Source organism: Arvicola amphibius, chromosome 4, assembly GCF_903992535.2.
Source record: "Arvicola amphibius chromosome 4, mArvAmp1.2, whole genome shotgun sequence".
NCBI classification, from domain to species: domain Eukaryota; kingdom Metazoa; phylum Chordata; class Mammalia; order Rodentia; family Cricetidae; genus Arvicola; species Arvicola amphibius.
This window is the reverse complement of record NC_052050.1, coordinates 26,582,653-26,596,981: the sequence shown is the minus strand read 5'-3', so window position 1 is coordinate 26,596,981 and position 14,329 is coordinate 26,582,653. Positions and strand designations below refer to the sequence as shown.

At 54.3% G+C, this 14,329-nt stretch overlaps 1 protein-coding gene across 1 annotated transcript; it reads right to left on the bottom strand.

Annotated features, from left to right (window-relative positions):
- Positions 1-187: 187 nt before the first annotated feature.
- Pdk2 (pyruvate dehydrogenase kinase 2) lies at positions 188-13,641 on the bottom strand. The gene is made up of 11 exons (XM_038327267.2): positions 13,387-13,641; positions 11,611-11,752; positions 5,081-5,152; positions 4,557-4,741; positions 3,860-3,949; positions 3,585-3,662; positions 2,705-2,781; positions 2,506-2,604; positions 2,304-2,411; positions 1,726-1,839; positions 188-1,229 (listed from the first exon to the last, which is right to left on the bottom strand). Exons 1-11 carry the CDS (start codon positions 13,502-13,504, stop codon positions 1,089-1,091), a joined length of 1,224 nt encoding a protein of 407 aa, XP_038183195.1. The 5' UTR covers positions 13,505-13,641; the 3' UTR covers positions 188-1,088.
- Positions 13,642-14,329: the final 688 nt, after the last annotated feature.

Sequence of the window (14,329 nt, the reverse complement as noted above, 5' to 3'; positions counted from 1 at the left end):
CTGGGACGAGGGACTAAGCTCTGCCTTGAGCCACTGGGCAGCCGGCTGCCAGCTGTTCTGAGTGGATGACTCTGCCCTGTGGTGTACTAGGCTGGGTTCCTGGGTACAGCTGGCCTTGGAAGACCAGTCTTCACAAGTGCATGAGTGTGGACTCACCCTCCCACAGCAAGACAGCCAGGCACCAGAGTCATTTCATCTGTTTACTGTGGATGTCACTGTCACCATCCCAGCCACTGGGAGGGGCACACAGCTGAGGGGAAGGGTGAGGCGTCTAAGATTTTACAAAACTGGCTATGTACATAGGATATCTTAGGGATGGGTCGCCTGTGCACACATGGTGGGCACGGAGGAGGGGAGGGAAGGGCGCGGATTGGGAGGTCTAAAGCGCAGGCAAGATAGGGTGGGTGTACACTGGGCAGGGGAGTGCATGTGAGGACATGCTGGGCAAGGGTTTAGGAAGTGGCACAAATATTGCCAAGATCGTCCTGGAATCCTAGTGGGGCAGGTTGCTTCTGGGCTTTCCCAGGTGCTGCTAATTTAGACGTGGGCCTTGGGTGAAAACCACCACCCACTCTCCAAAGTTCCCAGCTGCAGCCTTGGTGTCCAGAGTAGAGGCAGAGAGAGGCTGCAGGACCAGGTCAAGGGTGCACCCCCTCCCCCCATCCTCTCTCCAGACCTGAGGGCACTCCATGCTTCTTAACACAGACACAGGATACATCCCAGTATACCTGTCCAGAGTGTGGGCATAAGGCAAGCGGGGCAGCCACTCGGAAGGCCAGGACTATGCAGGCAGTGAGGGGGACCTGGGGTCTCTGGTAGAAAACTGACAGCTCCGGTCTTGGGAGAACAGCCATGGAGAAGTGTCTCTGGGGTACCCAACAGGTAGAGCCATCCCCAACCCTCAAGCATCACCATGGAGACTAGACTCCAGGGAAACACCCTAGGTTTCTCCATAGAGACAGATTGGCACTTAGGGACCACCACAGATGGGTCACTGAGATTCTGTACCCCAGGGGATAGGGAAAGTCCCTGTGGTGGCTGGATTCAGAGGTGGCAGCATCCTCCCAGGTGCCAGGGAGAGAAGGCCCCTAGCTGACCCGATACGTCGATGTGTTCTTGGGCTCTGTGCTTGGCACACACCAGTCACCGGCCTCCTGGATGGTCTGGTAGTGACGCCAGGCAGACTTGTTGTAGACAGGCAGACGCTCCACTGAGTCCGTGGACAGGGCCTAGGGAGCACTACCATCAGCCTCCTGCCTCCCCACTCCTCAGTATGCTATCCTTTCCCACCTGGGCCCTGACGATCCCTGCCCCGGCATCCTAACCCACGTCTCAGTCAGCCCCATACCAGATGCTAGCTGAGACAGGTACCCCTAAAGGGTCTGAACTTTCTACATTTTGCTCTGGTCCATTCCAGAAAGCCGTTTCCTCAAAGGACAGGGAGGTAAAAAGGAGAGAGGGAGGAGGTTGGGCTGTGTGGTCTCTATCTTTCACCAAGGCTCATTCCCACTCCATGGAAGGCCAAGATCTGTAAGCCCCTCTTCCTTCCAGCCTGAGTCCCCAGAAGAGGGGTCCTACTCACAGACCCTGGACCCCTGAAAGTCCCTACCATGTTAGTTTAAAGTTACAACACTTGAGGAGCTAAGGCTCAGCTCAGAGTCTGGAGCCAGGGTGAGGGATGGGTAAAAACCTGCTAGCAGCAAACTTGCCCCCAGTGGGCCTCACCTTGAGATAAATGACGGCGTCTGTCCCAAAGCCCTCCATAGAGAAGAGCTGCAGGTCCCCTTGGAAGTACTTGGCATAGAGACGGGAAATGGGGAGTCCATACCCAAAACCAGCCTGCGGGTAAGTCACAGGTCATACAGTGAGCCAGGGATGCCCAGCTAGGGACAGGCAGGGGTGCTGGAGCACGGGTGAGGAAGGGACATTTCTGGAGCAGACAGAGGTAGGTGGTAGGCAGGGGAACTTCAGAGGAAGTAGAGAGGGAAGCTGGACAGGAGAGCTCGACCCAGAGGCCCGAGCCCCTTCCCTAAGCCCATGCTGCCTATTCCACAGGAGGTAGGACAAAAGTGCTAGCAATTAGCAATGCAGAAAGAAAGAGGGAAGAGAGAGCATTGAGAAGTGACAGCTCAGCGGACAGATAGATGGACAGATGGGCAGATAAATGATCAGCAGGCAGGGGGCAAGCCGTGGAGAGACGGAAGGCCCGGCTTCTGGACTGTCACCACAGTCATGGGCGGAGGTGGAGTATGCTTGGGAGGTAAGAGAGCAGGAGCCAAGGGGGCAGGAGGAAGCCATCTCACCAGTGGGGTACCCCCAGTGCCAGGCTGGGGTGTGGGGGCTGTGGAGTACATGTAGCTGAAAAGCCTCTCGATCTTCCTCAGGGGGACACCCCCACCTCGGTCACTCATCTGGGAGACAAGGAACATGTGAGATGACCTCCAGGGTTACATTCTCCACTCCTCACCCTAATCCCCATGGCCTCCCAAGTCGAGGGTCCCATACTTTGATGGACAGATCTTCTTCACCCAAGGCCACCATAATCTTGATAGGGGGGAGAGTGAGGCTGGACTCGTGGCTTTCCACAGTGGCCCGCATGGCATTCTGGGGGAGGGAATGAAGGACATGGTAAGGGAAGCGCTGCTGAAGCTGAGGGCCTAGAGCTGGCTCTCCCAGTCTCCCCTCAGAAGGGCAGCCTTCTTACCTTGAAGAGCTCAAAGAGCATGTGGTAGAGGTGGGAGGGGACGTAGACCATGTGAATGGGCTGAGTAGCATTGGTGGCTGCGGGAATCAAGACCAGGGACAGAAGCACAGCAGGGTCCACAATCTTATCAACAGGGCGACCCTGTAGCCCTTGTTCCTTCAGAGCAGACCCGCCCCCACAGCTTTGGCTAACAGGTGGCTTTGCACCTTCCAGAACACCCACAGCTGTGGCTAACAGGTGGCTGTGCACCTTCCAGACCCCCCCCCCCCCGCCACAGCTGTGGCTAACGGGTGGCTGTGCACCTTCCAGACCCCCTGCCACAGCTACAGCTAACAGGTGCACCTTCCAAGTTGCTGTAGCTAGTAACCTAGGTACTGGCCACCCAGAAGCATCTCTTAATTAAGCCACTGTGTTCTGCGGAGGTGTCACATCACACGTCACTCTCCCTGGCCTTTGTCCTCTGACCCCACATCATGTCCTTCACTTACAAAGAATGTCCTTGTTCACGCGCAAGGACGAAGACATCAGCCTATCACTTAGAAGGCTTTGAAATTAGCAGGTGTATTTGCATGCTCAGTAGTAAACTGCCACAGGTCCCGACCTCCCCAGTACCAAGGATGCCAGCTCTGTGAGGGCAAGAGCTTGCCTGTCTTCTTTACATGATGCACGTGTCAAATAATAAGCAGTTATCCAGCAAATTAAGAATACAGAACAGCTCCCTTCTACGGGAGTCTGACCCTCCAGCTCCCCTGCTCTGGCCTGTCCCCAGTGCTCTGAAACACATGCACATGCATGTGCTTGTGCACAGACATACACACACACACACACACACACACACACACACACACACACAAGCACGCACACCACCTCATTTGCTTACCATTAATTTCCTGGATCTCTAGGTCAGGTGAAGCCATGTAATACTTATCACACAGGAGCTTGGCCATGTCGTAGGCATCTGGGAGGAGAGTGAACCCCTCAGGTTGTGGGTGGCTGGCCCATAATGCACTGACATTGGGCATCACCAACATGAAACCCATGGGGACATGCCCCTACCCACTGGGAATGGGTCACCCTCTGTCCAGGTTATATGGGAAGGCTCCCTGGAGCTCCTTTATGGGCCAGGCCTATGGTGCGGGAGGTGGGAGCACTCACCTTTCACCACATCAGACACGTTGCAATTGGGGTCAATGCTGCCAATGTGTTTGGGGTGAGCCGGGTTGGTACTTCCATCAAAGATGAGGGCTGTGGAGACAGGAAAGGGCACTGCTGGTTAGTTCACAGGGCCTAGCCCTCCGATTTCCCAAACATCCTGCCCTTCGCCTCATCTGTAAGCCTCTGTACACTCCATGCTAACCATGACCCCCATGTCCGGTCTTCCCCCAACTCAGGCTTCCCATGGCCTCCACACCCCTAAACAGTCCTTCCATAGGCTTCTCCCGCATCACACCTTATTAAATGTGTAGTTTGGTTTTTTTGTTTTTGAGATTGGGTTTCATTGTGTAGCCCTGGCTGTCTTGTAACTTACTATGTAGACCAGGCTGGCTTCAAACTCAAGACATCCACCAGCCTCTGCCTCCCGAGTGCTAGGGATTAAAGACGTGCACCACCACTGCCTGGCTCATTTTTATTTACTTATTTATTTACATTTTTTTTGAGGCAAAGTCTCACTATGTAGCTAAGCTTGGCCTCCTGCCCCAGCCTCCCAGGTGCTAAGATTAAAGGCATATGCTACCACACCTGACTTAAGCCAGTAACTCGTGGGGAGCCCTGCTTTCCTGTCAGGGGCGGTGGCCCTTCCCGGCATGCCCTGCCAGGACCCCTTGCCCTCTCCGAGGCAGCCAGAGCTCACTGTGCTGGTTGATGAGCATGCGAATGGAGATGCGGCTGAGGTAGAAGCGGTCCAGGAAGTACTGGATGTTCTGGTTGGAGACCGGGTCATCGCCGTAGGTGTCCTTGTACTCCAGCACTCCCTGTGCCATGGTAGGTACTACATCATTGTGCCGGTTCCGGATGGTGACCAGGGCTTCGGTGAACCTTCAGAGAAGGCTCCGGTCTCAGGCTTGGGCCCCACGGGGGCATAGTGCTCAGCCCACCCTTTTTCTCCCAACTGCCCATCCATCTTCCTGCCTGCAACTAAAGGTCTGTTCCTGAGGTCAGGGTTCCCCACGTTCTCTTGGCATATTGGTAACTGGAGTCTGCATCACTCTCAGACAGCCAGGATTTCCCACAAGTAGCCTGTCTCCCACTTTCTTAGGGTACCCCTGAAGGCAGGGGCCTCCTCCTGCACCCAGCTGGCATGCTATCCTTGGGGCTCTGACCAAGATGTCCTTGCCTGCACCTGCCTTCTTGTCCCTGAAGAGGGTGCTCACTCACTGGCTTAGGGTCCGTTGATCCTCTGGGTCCTTGTCCAGGAATTCCATGATGTCCAGCAGACTCTGGACATACCTGTGGGAAGGGAGAAGGGGCCTGAGCTCATCTGAGACTACAGAATGCTCCCTCCCACCCCCTCAGATGCCATGGTAGGCAGCACAGAGCTGAAGCAGACAATCAACTCCCCATTTCATGGGCTCTGGGTCTCCCTGGCAACCTAGTAAGTTGTACAAGGAGACCTCGAATCTGCTGGTTCCCTTACAGCACATTTCTCCACTTCAGAATCCTGTAACAGCGACCGTAGGAGGGACCAGAGATCACCCCCTCCTAGATGCTGCATAGGACAGGGGACTGAGGCCCAACTGTACCAAAGGCCACAGTAACAGAGGGCTCAGACATCCACCTGCCTTGCTGAGCGCCTTTACAGACAAAGATCCTGGCACCTCCCACAAGGAGATAAGGTATCTAGTGGACTATGGGTGCCACTGACAGGCTGGCTGGCACAGGGCCGCTCCCACAGTGATCTGGAAACTCTCTAGGGAGCCTCAGTTCAGAAGGGTGAATAGGTGTGGCTTAGTTCTGTCCTTAGGTAGGACCAAGGAGGCTTACTCTGCCCCTGAATGAGCAGGGTGGGTATGAGTGGGTCCTACTGTCTGCTCCACCTACAGGCTTAGCAGAGGGGCAGGGTCTCCTCTCCAATTAGGAAAGGTTAGTAGACAAGGCAGAGTCAGGGCACTGAGCTTCCACATATGAGGTGGGCCTGTGGCAGTAGATGGTGCCAATTTGGTACCACTGACCCCTTGTCCCACTGAACTCTGACTTTAGCTTCCCCTACAGATATGCCCAGCCTGTGTCTTGTTCTGGAAAGGTGGGAGTACCAGCCTCCCTCTGTTCCTTATGGCAAAACCACTTCTGGCCTGAGGATGAGAGGGGCTCCCTGGAACCCTGTCAGGGATTGCTCCTGAGGCCCAGCAGTGTCTCCAGAAGAGAGGCCAGGTTAGGACCTAGTCCAAAGCACTCAGAGCTCTGAGAAGAGAGGCAGGAAGGAGCCCTGGAGCAGCGTCACAGCTGGATAGGCGTACAGCAAAGCCTCATGGGTCTCCAGAACTCCTGCCACCTACAGAGCTGCCATTGCTCAGACTCTCACCTCAACCTCTACTCAGGTTCTCTTCTGTGTGGATCCCGCAACTAACAACAAAGAAGTGCCGGTTCTGCTGGGCTCTAGTGTGGCCCCAGGGAAGCTGTGGAACTCCTCTGGCTTTGTCTCTGCACCAGAATGGAAGTTCTTATCCCCACCACACAGTGAGCACTCAGAATGCTGGTGGCTCCAAAGCTGTCACCACCAGCTGAGGACAGCCACTCAGCTTCGCTACTGCCTGTGCTTTAGGTCATGCCACTGGCTACCCTCCACTGGGAGCAGGGACAGGCTTGGTCTGGGGTCCCAGACCTCCTCCCTGTCCTTCCCAGCCAGAACCTAGCACGAGGCCTTCCCAGCAACTGTGGGAGTTGCTCTTCTTGCTTACTGGCAAGAATAGAAAGGATGGGGGTGGGGGGGCTGGAGAAGATGGCTCAGAGGTTAAGAGCACTGGATGCTCTTCCAGAGGTCCTGAGTTCAATTCCCAGCAACCACATGGTGGCTCACAACCATCTATAGTGAGATCTGGTGCCCTCTTCTGGTATGCATGTAGAATACTGTACACATAAATAAATAAATAAATCTATCTTTAAAAAAAAAGAATAGGAAGGACGAAGAGACCGCCTTCCTGTCAGATTGCCCTCACCCCGCCCAGGGCAGATATTGCCATCAGGAGGACACCAGTCTCCTCAGAGAGTAGCTGACTCACTGAGCTACTTCTATGGCCTGCACTGATGCCCTCCTGGGCTCGCAGGCCCACAGGGGCCTCCAGTCACTAATGAGAGGACTCTGAGGAAGGGGGAACTGGGGACAGAAGCTACAAATGTGAACGTGTGGAAGAGGGAAGGGGAAAAAAGAGGAGGGAACAGTTAGAAGGAGAGGGGTCACATGACCCCTGCTCAAGGTCCAGGGTGCATGGGGACAGAAGAGTCAGAGGCAGGAGGCTCTGGGCACACCCCGAGGTAGCAACGGGCAGGGTCCCACTTTCCAAGCCCAGGCAGGGCTGTGCAGTGAGCTTCAGGGAAGAGGTGGAACTGGTTACATGGCCACCGACATGGAACGTAGGGTGCCTGGACACACCGACAAAGGCAGTGCTGTTGGGGTTGCTTGTGTTCACTGTAAAGACTCACATGTCTGTCTGCCCCTCAAAGGGCCATTTCCATAGGGAGATACGGCTAGATGCAGTCCTACGACCCAGGGGAGAAGACGGGGTTTTGTTCAGGGCTCTTGGTCTAGCCCTGAGGTACCACGGGCTTGACCACATTACCTGGAGTAGAGCTTGTATCCTTCAGAGAGAAACACTGGGATGGACTACTTGGGCAAGCTAAAGGCTAAGTGTGCGTCCAGGTCTGGAGGAGAAGGCCTAAGGACTAACCCATGCCCTCCTTGGTAGAATCTAGTGTTCCCAACCCCTCAAGATAACACAGAGGCACCCCCATCCATCCCCTAGACAATAACCTCCTGGGAGTGGAATGCAGGCCTGAGGGGAGAGGCATGCAGTGGAGGGAGGAGGGCGTGCAGCCACCTGCAAGTAGTGTGTGGGAGTGGAGGGATGGCTGAGCCAAGGGAGTAAGCGTGTAAATGTGAAGACTGTGTATCTGTGGGTGTGGACCAGCATCAAAAGCTGCTGGGAACAAGAGCATGAAGCAGGCCACGGCCACATGAGTACCATGGCTATTTGCACGAAGGGAGAGAGTAGAAATGGCTCACCTCTGAAGTCACTCTGTGAATGAGCAGCGGGCTTAGGTTTGGACATGGCTGTTTCCAAAGACCACTGGGACGCACCAGCCCAAGGGAAAAGTGGGGTTCACAGCAGGAGGCTCAGGGTGGGGTAGGACTTAGCTTTAAAAAATGCCATGGGGATCACTACCTGTGGGGCTACTCATCAGCTACCTGGTGTGGGCCAGGAGAGACACGCTGGCTTCCTTCAGGCTCCAGCTCCTGTGGGTGGGCCTTCGGCCTCCTACTCTGCCCAGGACAAGGGCTGTAGAGTGGGAATGGGGCTCTTCATAGGCAAGGCCTGGGGTCTACACACCTCGTGGATAAACCAGGAAAGTGGATGAGAGGGTGACGTCCATCCACACATACATACATACCCTTCCACGGACTCATCCCCCTCCACACACTCCTTCCAACCCCACAAAACTCAGTGATGGGGATGACTCACTGGCTGTGTTTCCTAGAGGAACCTTCCCACCTATCCAAGCCTCTTCAGGCAGTCTTCCTCCTGAGAGAAACCAATGGATACCCCTCTGGACCCTGGTAGCACCTGAAGACGTATCATTGCTGAAGGTGAGCCCCCTTTCCCACAGATGTGCATGGGAATGTGGAAATCACTGCCCTGTGGCATAACCCCACACAAAGCCTTTTTCCTGTCCCTTCCCAAGTTGCTTTTGGTCACAGTGTTTCATCGCAGCAACGGTAAGCCAACAAAGACAACGCATTTCACACTCTCAGTAAATATGGGACCCTGAGAAACAGCCTGGGACGCCACTATAAAGGCCAGGAAGCTGAGCCCAAGCAAGGCCACACTGCTGTGTATCCATCAAGACTCTTAAGTCACAAGTGTCACACATGCTGTCTCCAAGCCTAGGGAGTAGCCCCACATTCCAGTAACTGCCCAAGTATGGCCCCATTACTCCAAGTCTGAGCAGCTAGAAGAATTGATCACATTTATTTTGAACTGGGAATCATCATTTCAAGCACCAGCCGAGGCCTCTAGTGATCTATTAACTATGACTATGTTATTAACTATGACTATGTATTAACTATGCTGCCAACAGCTCCCTCCCGTGTCTCCTGTGGGAGGTTCTGCTCTATTTGCATCAGCCTCAGGCAGTGGCCCTCTTTCTAGGCTCCTTGGGAAGTCAAACCTTCTTGTGAAGGCCCTGGCCACCTCCACTGGCCCACTATCCCAGTCACCTAGAGTTTACCCAATACTGTCTCATAGAAAAACACCCCAGCTCTGGGAACAATTCAGATCTCCCATTTATGCATCTCCTGCTGTAGCTGAGGCCCAATGGCTCTGCAACCCCCCTCAGCAGCTCTCTTCAGTGTATCAAGATGACCAACCATCCCCTTGGCAAGCTCCTGGAGGCTGAATTATGTTTTCTCTGACTCTGCCCTTCCCTGCTATGTCCTGGCAGTCCTTCCAAGCTTTGAGGGAAGAATAAGAATAAGGCTAAGCCCCAAGATGTCTCACGGGCTCTCGGGAAGGGGAGTCACAAGCGGTCCAGCAACCCCCTGCCCTCCTCCTGCCCTCTGCATGGCACCCTGCCTGACTGCCTTAGGACAGCGCCTTGGGAGGGCTCTGAGAAGTCCTGTCATGAAGTCAGGGACCAGCTGGTGAGCCAGCCAAGCCAGTCAACCGGACAGACTGGAGGAGGGCCGGGAGAACAGATGGTACCTTCTGTTCCCTCCCCACAGCTCTGCCACCCTGTGGTAAGACATGCAGACTGGCTCAGAGGTCCTGGACCTCCCGGTGCAGTGCTCAGTGATGGGTGACCTAGTTGGGTCACCTGAAAATCAAACCGTCCTCCACCCACCCCTTACCTTCTCAGTTACATTCACAGCCTTGCCTTTCTTTCTAGCTGTAGAGTATCCAAGTCCTTCTGCGCATCCATTTCAATTTTCCCATTTGTTTTGTTTGGAAACACGTTGCCCAGGCTGGTCTTGAACTCCTGAATGCATTATCCCCCTGCTTTAATCTCCCAGCCACTAGGAAAACAGGTACCACCTCCACCCTGCTCAGTTTTCCCCTTGATGTCAGTCAGCAGGCACTGTGCACCTAAAACACACCTGACCTTGTGTGTACAACCCTGTCCCTTACTGGAGCCCACCTCTCTAGAATAAGCCAGGGAGCTACACATCCCTGCAGAGACGCAATGCTGGAAGGGCACCAAAGAACCGCAGGACATCCTAGCAGGGACTGTAGGAAAGAGGGTAAGGGTGGATGTGTCCTATCTACGCTTTTGTGTTTCACGAGTGTCAAAATGGACATGCCACACTTCTGTAGTGGGAGACGTCACAACCAATGTCACTTCATAAACAAGCCAACTAAAACCAAAAAACCCCTAATCGTCCCTGCTCACGACGACTCCACTCGTTTGCACTGCACTTTTGTTTGCCCTGTCTTGGCAGAATTTCATCTCCCAGGAACAGTGCGGGCTCCTTGTGGGAAACTTGCTGCGTCTTTGTGTTTGTGTATGTGCGACACTGAGACTTGAACTCAGGGCCCCGTCTATAGCAGGCAGCTGCTTTAACCCTGATCTACAGTCCCAGTACTTTGCTTTTGTTGTTGTTTGCTTTTTCAAGACCGGGTTTCTCTATGTAGCCCTGGCCATCCTGGAACCAGCTGTGTAGATTAGGCTGGTTTTGAACTCAGAGAGATCTGCCTGCTTCTGCTTCCTGGGTGCTGGGATTAAAGGTGTGAGCCACCACCGTCCCACCTGGCCCAACTAGCTCTCAGTTTATTTCGAGACAGGGTCTTACTAAATTCGTCAGGTTGGCCTTAAAATCCTGACTGTCCTACCTCAGCCCCTGAGCTAGGATTATAGAGAGGTCAGCGCCACTAGTGCTGCCTAAGCTATTTCTCCACTGCTAGGGAACAACCCAGGGCTTTGGCGTGCTAGGCAAAAGCCCATTTTATTACTGAGTGGCACAGTCAGCTGCTCCTTGCTTAGACACGGGACAGTGTTGGGTCCATAGATAGGACTGACACAAGCTCCCAAGCTCCAGGGAAACCTCAGTCATTCCACCTTGCAAATTCTGAAGACGAGATTTCTGTCTGGTTACCACAAAAGTCCATTGATGACAGCCAGGGACACGCCCAGGGACAGACACACCTTTGTTTATAATTCATGGGAAGTTATTGGCTAGTGGCCTCCAGTTACCAGCTCTGGACAGAGTTCTGTGCCTACGACTACCTGTCATAAACTTTTGATCCCTGCCCTCGGAACGCTTTGGGAAGGGACAACTCTGCTGCTTGTGTTTAACTGGGTGCTTCCCCAGTATTCAAGACAGTTAGGTAACTAACTGTCTTGCCACTTGGATAACTGCACCGTCATCTTGTTTCTTGTTTTCCCAAGTTGCCTGGGCAAACAGGGGCTTGGGCTCCAGGAGCAGGTCAAGGGTCACTGCTGACATTAGCATGACTTTCGCTCCCGGCTGGGAAAGCTGCACTTTCTTGGAGGGACCCTAGTTTCCTAGAGAAAGCAGGACTGTGAGACACGGCCTGAACTTGACCTTTGTCCCTGCTCAGGTTGAGCGTTTCCACGTGTTCCTGGCAACTCCCCAGTCTTGTGGAGCCCGTGTGCCTTGCCTTTGTCCTAGCCTCTGACCCAAGAATCAAGGAACACGCGATGATAACGGAAGGACGATGGAACGTGAGGGGCCTTACCAGCTCTGCACCAGCTGCACTGAGGGGGTGCCCAGCACCCGGTCGGGAAGCAGGTTAATCTCTTTCATGATGTTGGCCAGGCGCACGGGCAATTCCTGCCGGAGGAAGGTGAACGAAGTTTTTTCGCAGGCATTGCTGGATCCTGAGGGTAAGAGAGGGGTCGATCAATAGCTGCAAACCATAGGAACTGGCACCCGTGTGGAGCCTTCCCAGAGACCTCGCTACCCAGGTCGACACTTCATTGTAGGCAGAGACTGCCGGGAATGAGCCAGCCCTCTTTGCCTACACTCCGGGAGCAGTAGCATCCACTGACCCTCAGCGAAAACCCCATTGACTTTAACCAGGGAGACAAGGTACGCCTGGGGCACATTCTGAACTGTTCTGGCCTAAATCACATCATGTTTCTTTCCATCCCTCTAGGGAGGCACTCATTTCAGGGGACTGACCCAGCGGTCAGAGGGACCTAAGAAATCCTTCCCTCCCTGGGGTGCTGTGACGAGATTCCCAGGACTGTAGAGACACTCAGCGTTATCCCTGAGGCAGCCCATCTCATCCAGGCTTGAAGAAACAGATGGATGCCAATGCAGGATTGGCCATGTTTAATGACCATCTGTGAAGCAAATGGGGATGTTGGTCCAGGGTCAAGAGGGACAGGCAGTGGAGGAATGAGAACTGTTAGCCTAGAGGCTGGAGACCTAGGGTCAAAACCAGGCCTTGATTCTGCTACCCAGGGTATGCCAGCATCCTTTGGAAGGGCTCAGTGTTCCTCACACAGGAGGATGGACTCCTGCAAGTCCCTTCCAGCTGTCATTCTTTGCTGGGTCTGAAGGATTTCCCTTCAAGCAAAGCTCAAGATTCCAACAGAACAGGGAGAAACAGAGGCACATCCTGGGAAACAGGTGCCCAAATCTTGTCTGCCACCTCCCTGTCTTCCTGTCTGTTACGCAGCTGTAACCTAAGCCAACTCTTGAAAGACCTGGGCCTACTCCTGATCGCCAGCTGGCACCACGGGAATGCCATGTAGACAGAGAGGGGCACACCATATCTCCATCCACCACTTGGCACAGCTTTCTCCTGCCCTAAAGCCACCTTCAATCCCCAGAACACTGGTAAGCAGGTGATCTCCAGAAACCCAGGCACGGCCATAGGAGGTGTAAGCCACCTGACTACCTCATGGTAACTCGGGCTTTGCTCAGCTAGGAAAGGCTGCCAGGCCAGAACAGATTTGATCTTCAAGTGTCCTTGCCCAGTGGGCAGCTGCAGTGGGTGGAGGCTCACCACTCAGGGGAGCTCCTCCAGCCAACACCTCCTACTCAGCGGGCCCCCTTCCCAGCTGCCCCGGGATTTCTCGCTCTCTCAGTTCAGAAGTACCCCACCCCTCGGGAACAGCACAGGTCTTCCAGACGACTGGATCTCCCTGGTACCTCCCAGCAGCATGTCCCCTAATTACTTCTGGTCTCCACTCTCAGTAGCCAAGATCTCCCGTTAGCTCTATCACGTCTGGATGGGGCCCTATACCCTCAGTGCCTGTTACGCTTCACGGCCCTTCCCAACGCTTTCCTCGAGCCCCCATTCTTAGCAACAGTGTGAAGGGGGCACCCTTTAACTCTTTCTGGGCAGCCAGGCTTGCCTCGCCGTTTACCCATTCCTGTCCATAGTCTTCCAAACCAACCCTCCTGCCACCCAGAACCTCTACCTCGGGCGTTAACCTGTCATTGCCAGGGTCTCCTCTTCCGCGCCCACCGCCCCCGGTGCCCACCTACGCTGACTCCATACCGAAGTCTAGAAACTGCTTCATGGACAGCGGGGACGGGGAGAACTTGCTGAAGTGCTCGATGTACTTGGGCGCCCCGGCTAGGGACGCATTCTTCCACAGTGCCCGGACCCAGCGCATGGCGACGGCACCCGAGGCTCTGGCTCGGCTTCTGCTGCTGTCCCGGACCTGTAGTAGCTGGCACCAGCCCTCCGTTTGGCCCAGCTCGGCCAGAGAAGCGCTTCGGCCACCTCCTCCCTATCCCTGCCCTGGTTGTACCTCCAACGCCTAACCAATCGGTTTGTCCCTGCGCCCTGACGTTACCAATGGCCGCTCACAAACAACTCCGGGAGGACCAATAGCCTTGCGCTTCGACACGTGGCTCTTCTCGGGACCCACCCCCTTAACCGTGTTGGTGCTGGAGGAGGCCTGTTGTTTTCCACGGCTGTGCTCAAGTCCCGCCTCTGGCCGCTAACTCCCCTAGACTTCTTGGGGGCGAGCTCCGGATTAACCCCTTCTTTCCCAGAGTCCCGCTAACCCTTCGGTTGGCCTTCTACTCTTGCCTTTCCCTAACTCCTTCCCCGTCTCCTTCTATCTCCCTCTCCTTTAACCCTTTCTTCCCTGCCTTGTCTTTTTCTAAAGGCACCTGTTTCACCTGTCTTGATTCTCACCTGTTCTGCCATAGGAGAGCTCTGTGGTTTCCCATTCCTATGATGGACACACAATAAACACTTGCGAAATCTGGAACCAGGATGCAAGCCTGTACTAGTCTATCCTATATGTGTGGAACCCACTGGCTTTCCATAAATATCCAAGTAGCCCAGGAAAAGGCGTCATTTTCTTCTCATGTGAAAAACATCCGAAATTGGAGTGGGAGTGTAGTTCAGAGGGTATGGCATGTGCTTAGCACAATATTGATAAAATAACAACAATAATAACAAAAACACCTGGAACCAAGCCTCTTGG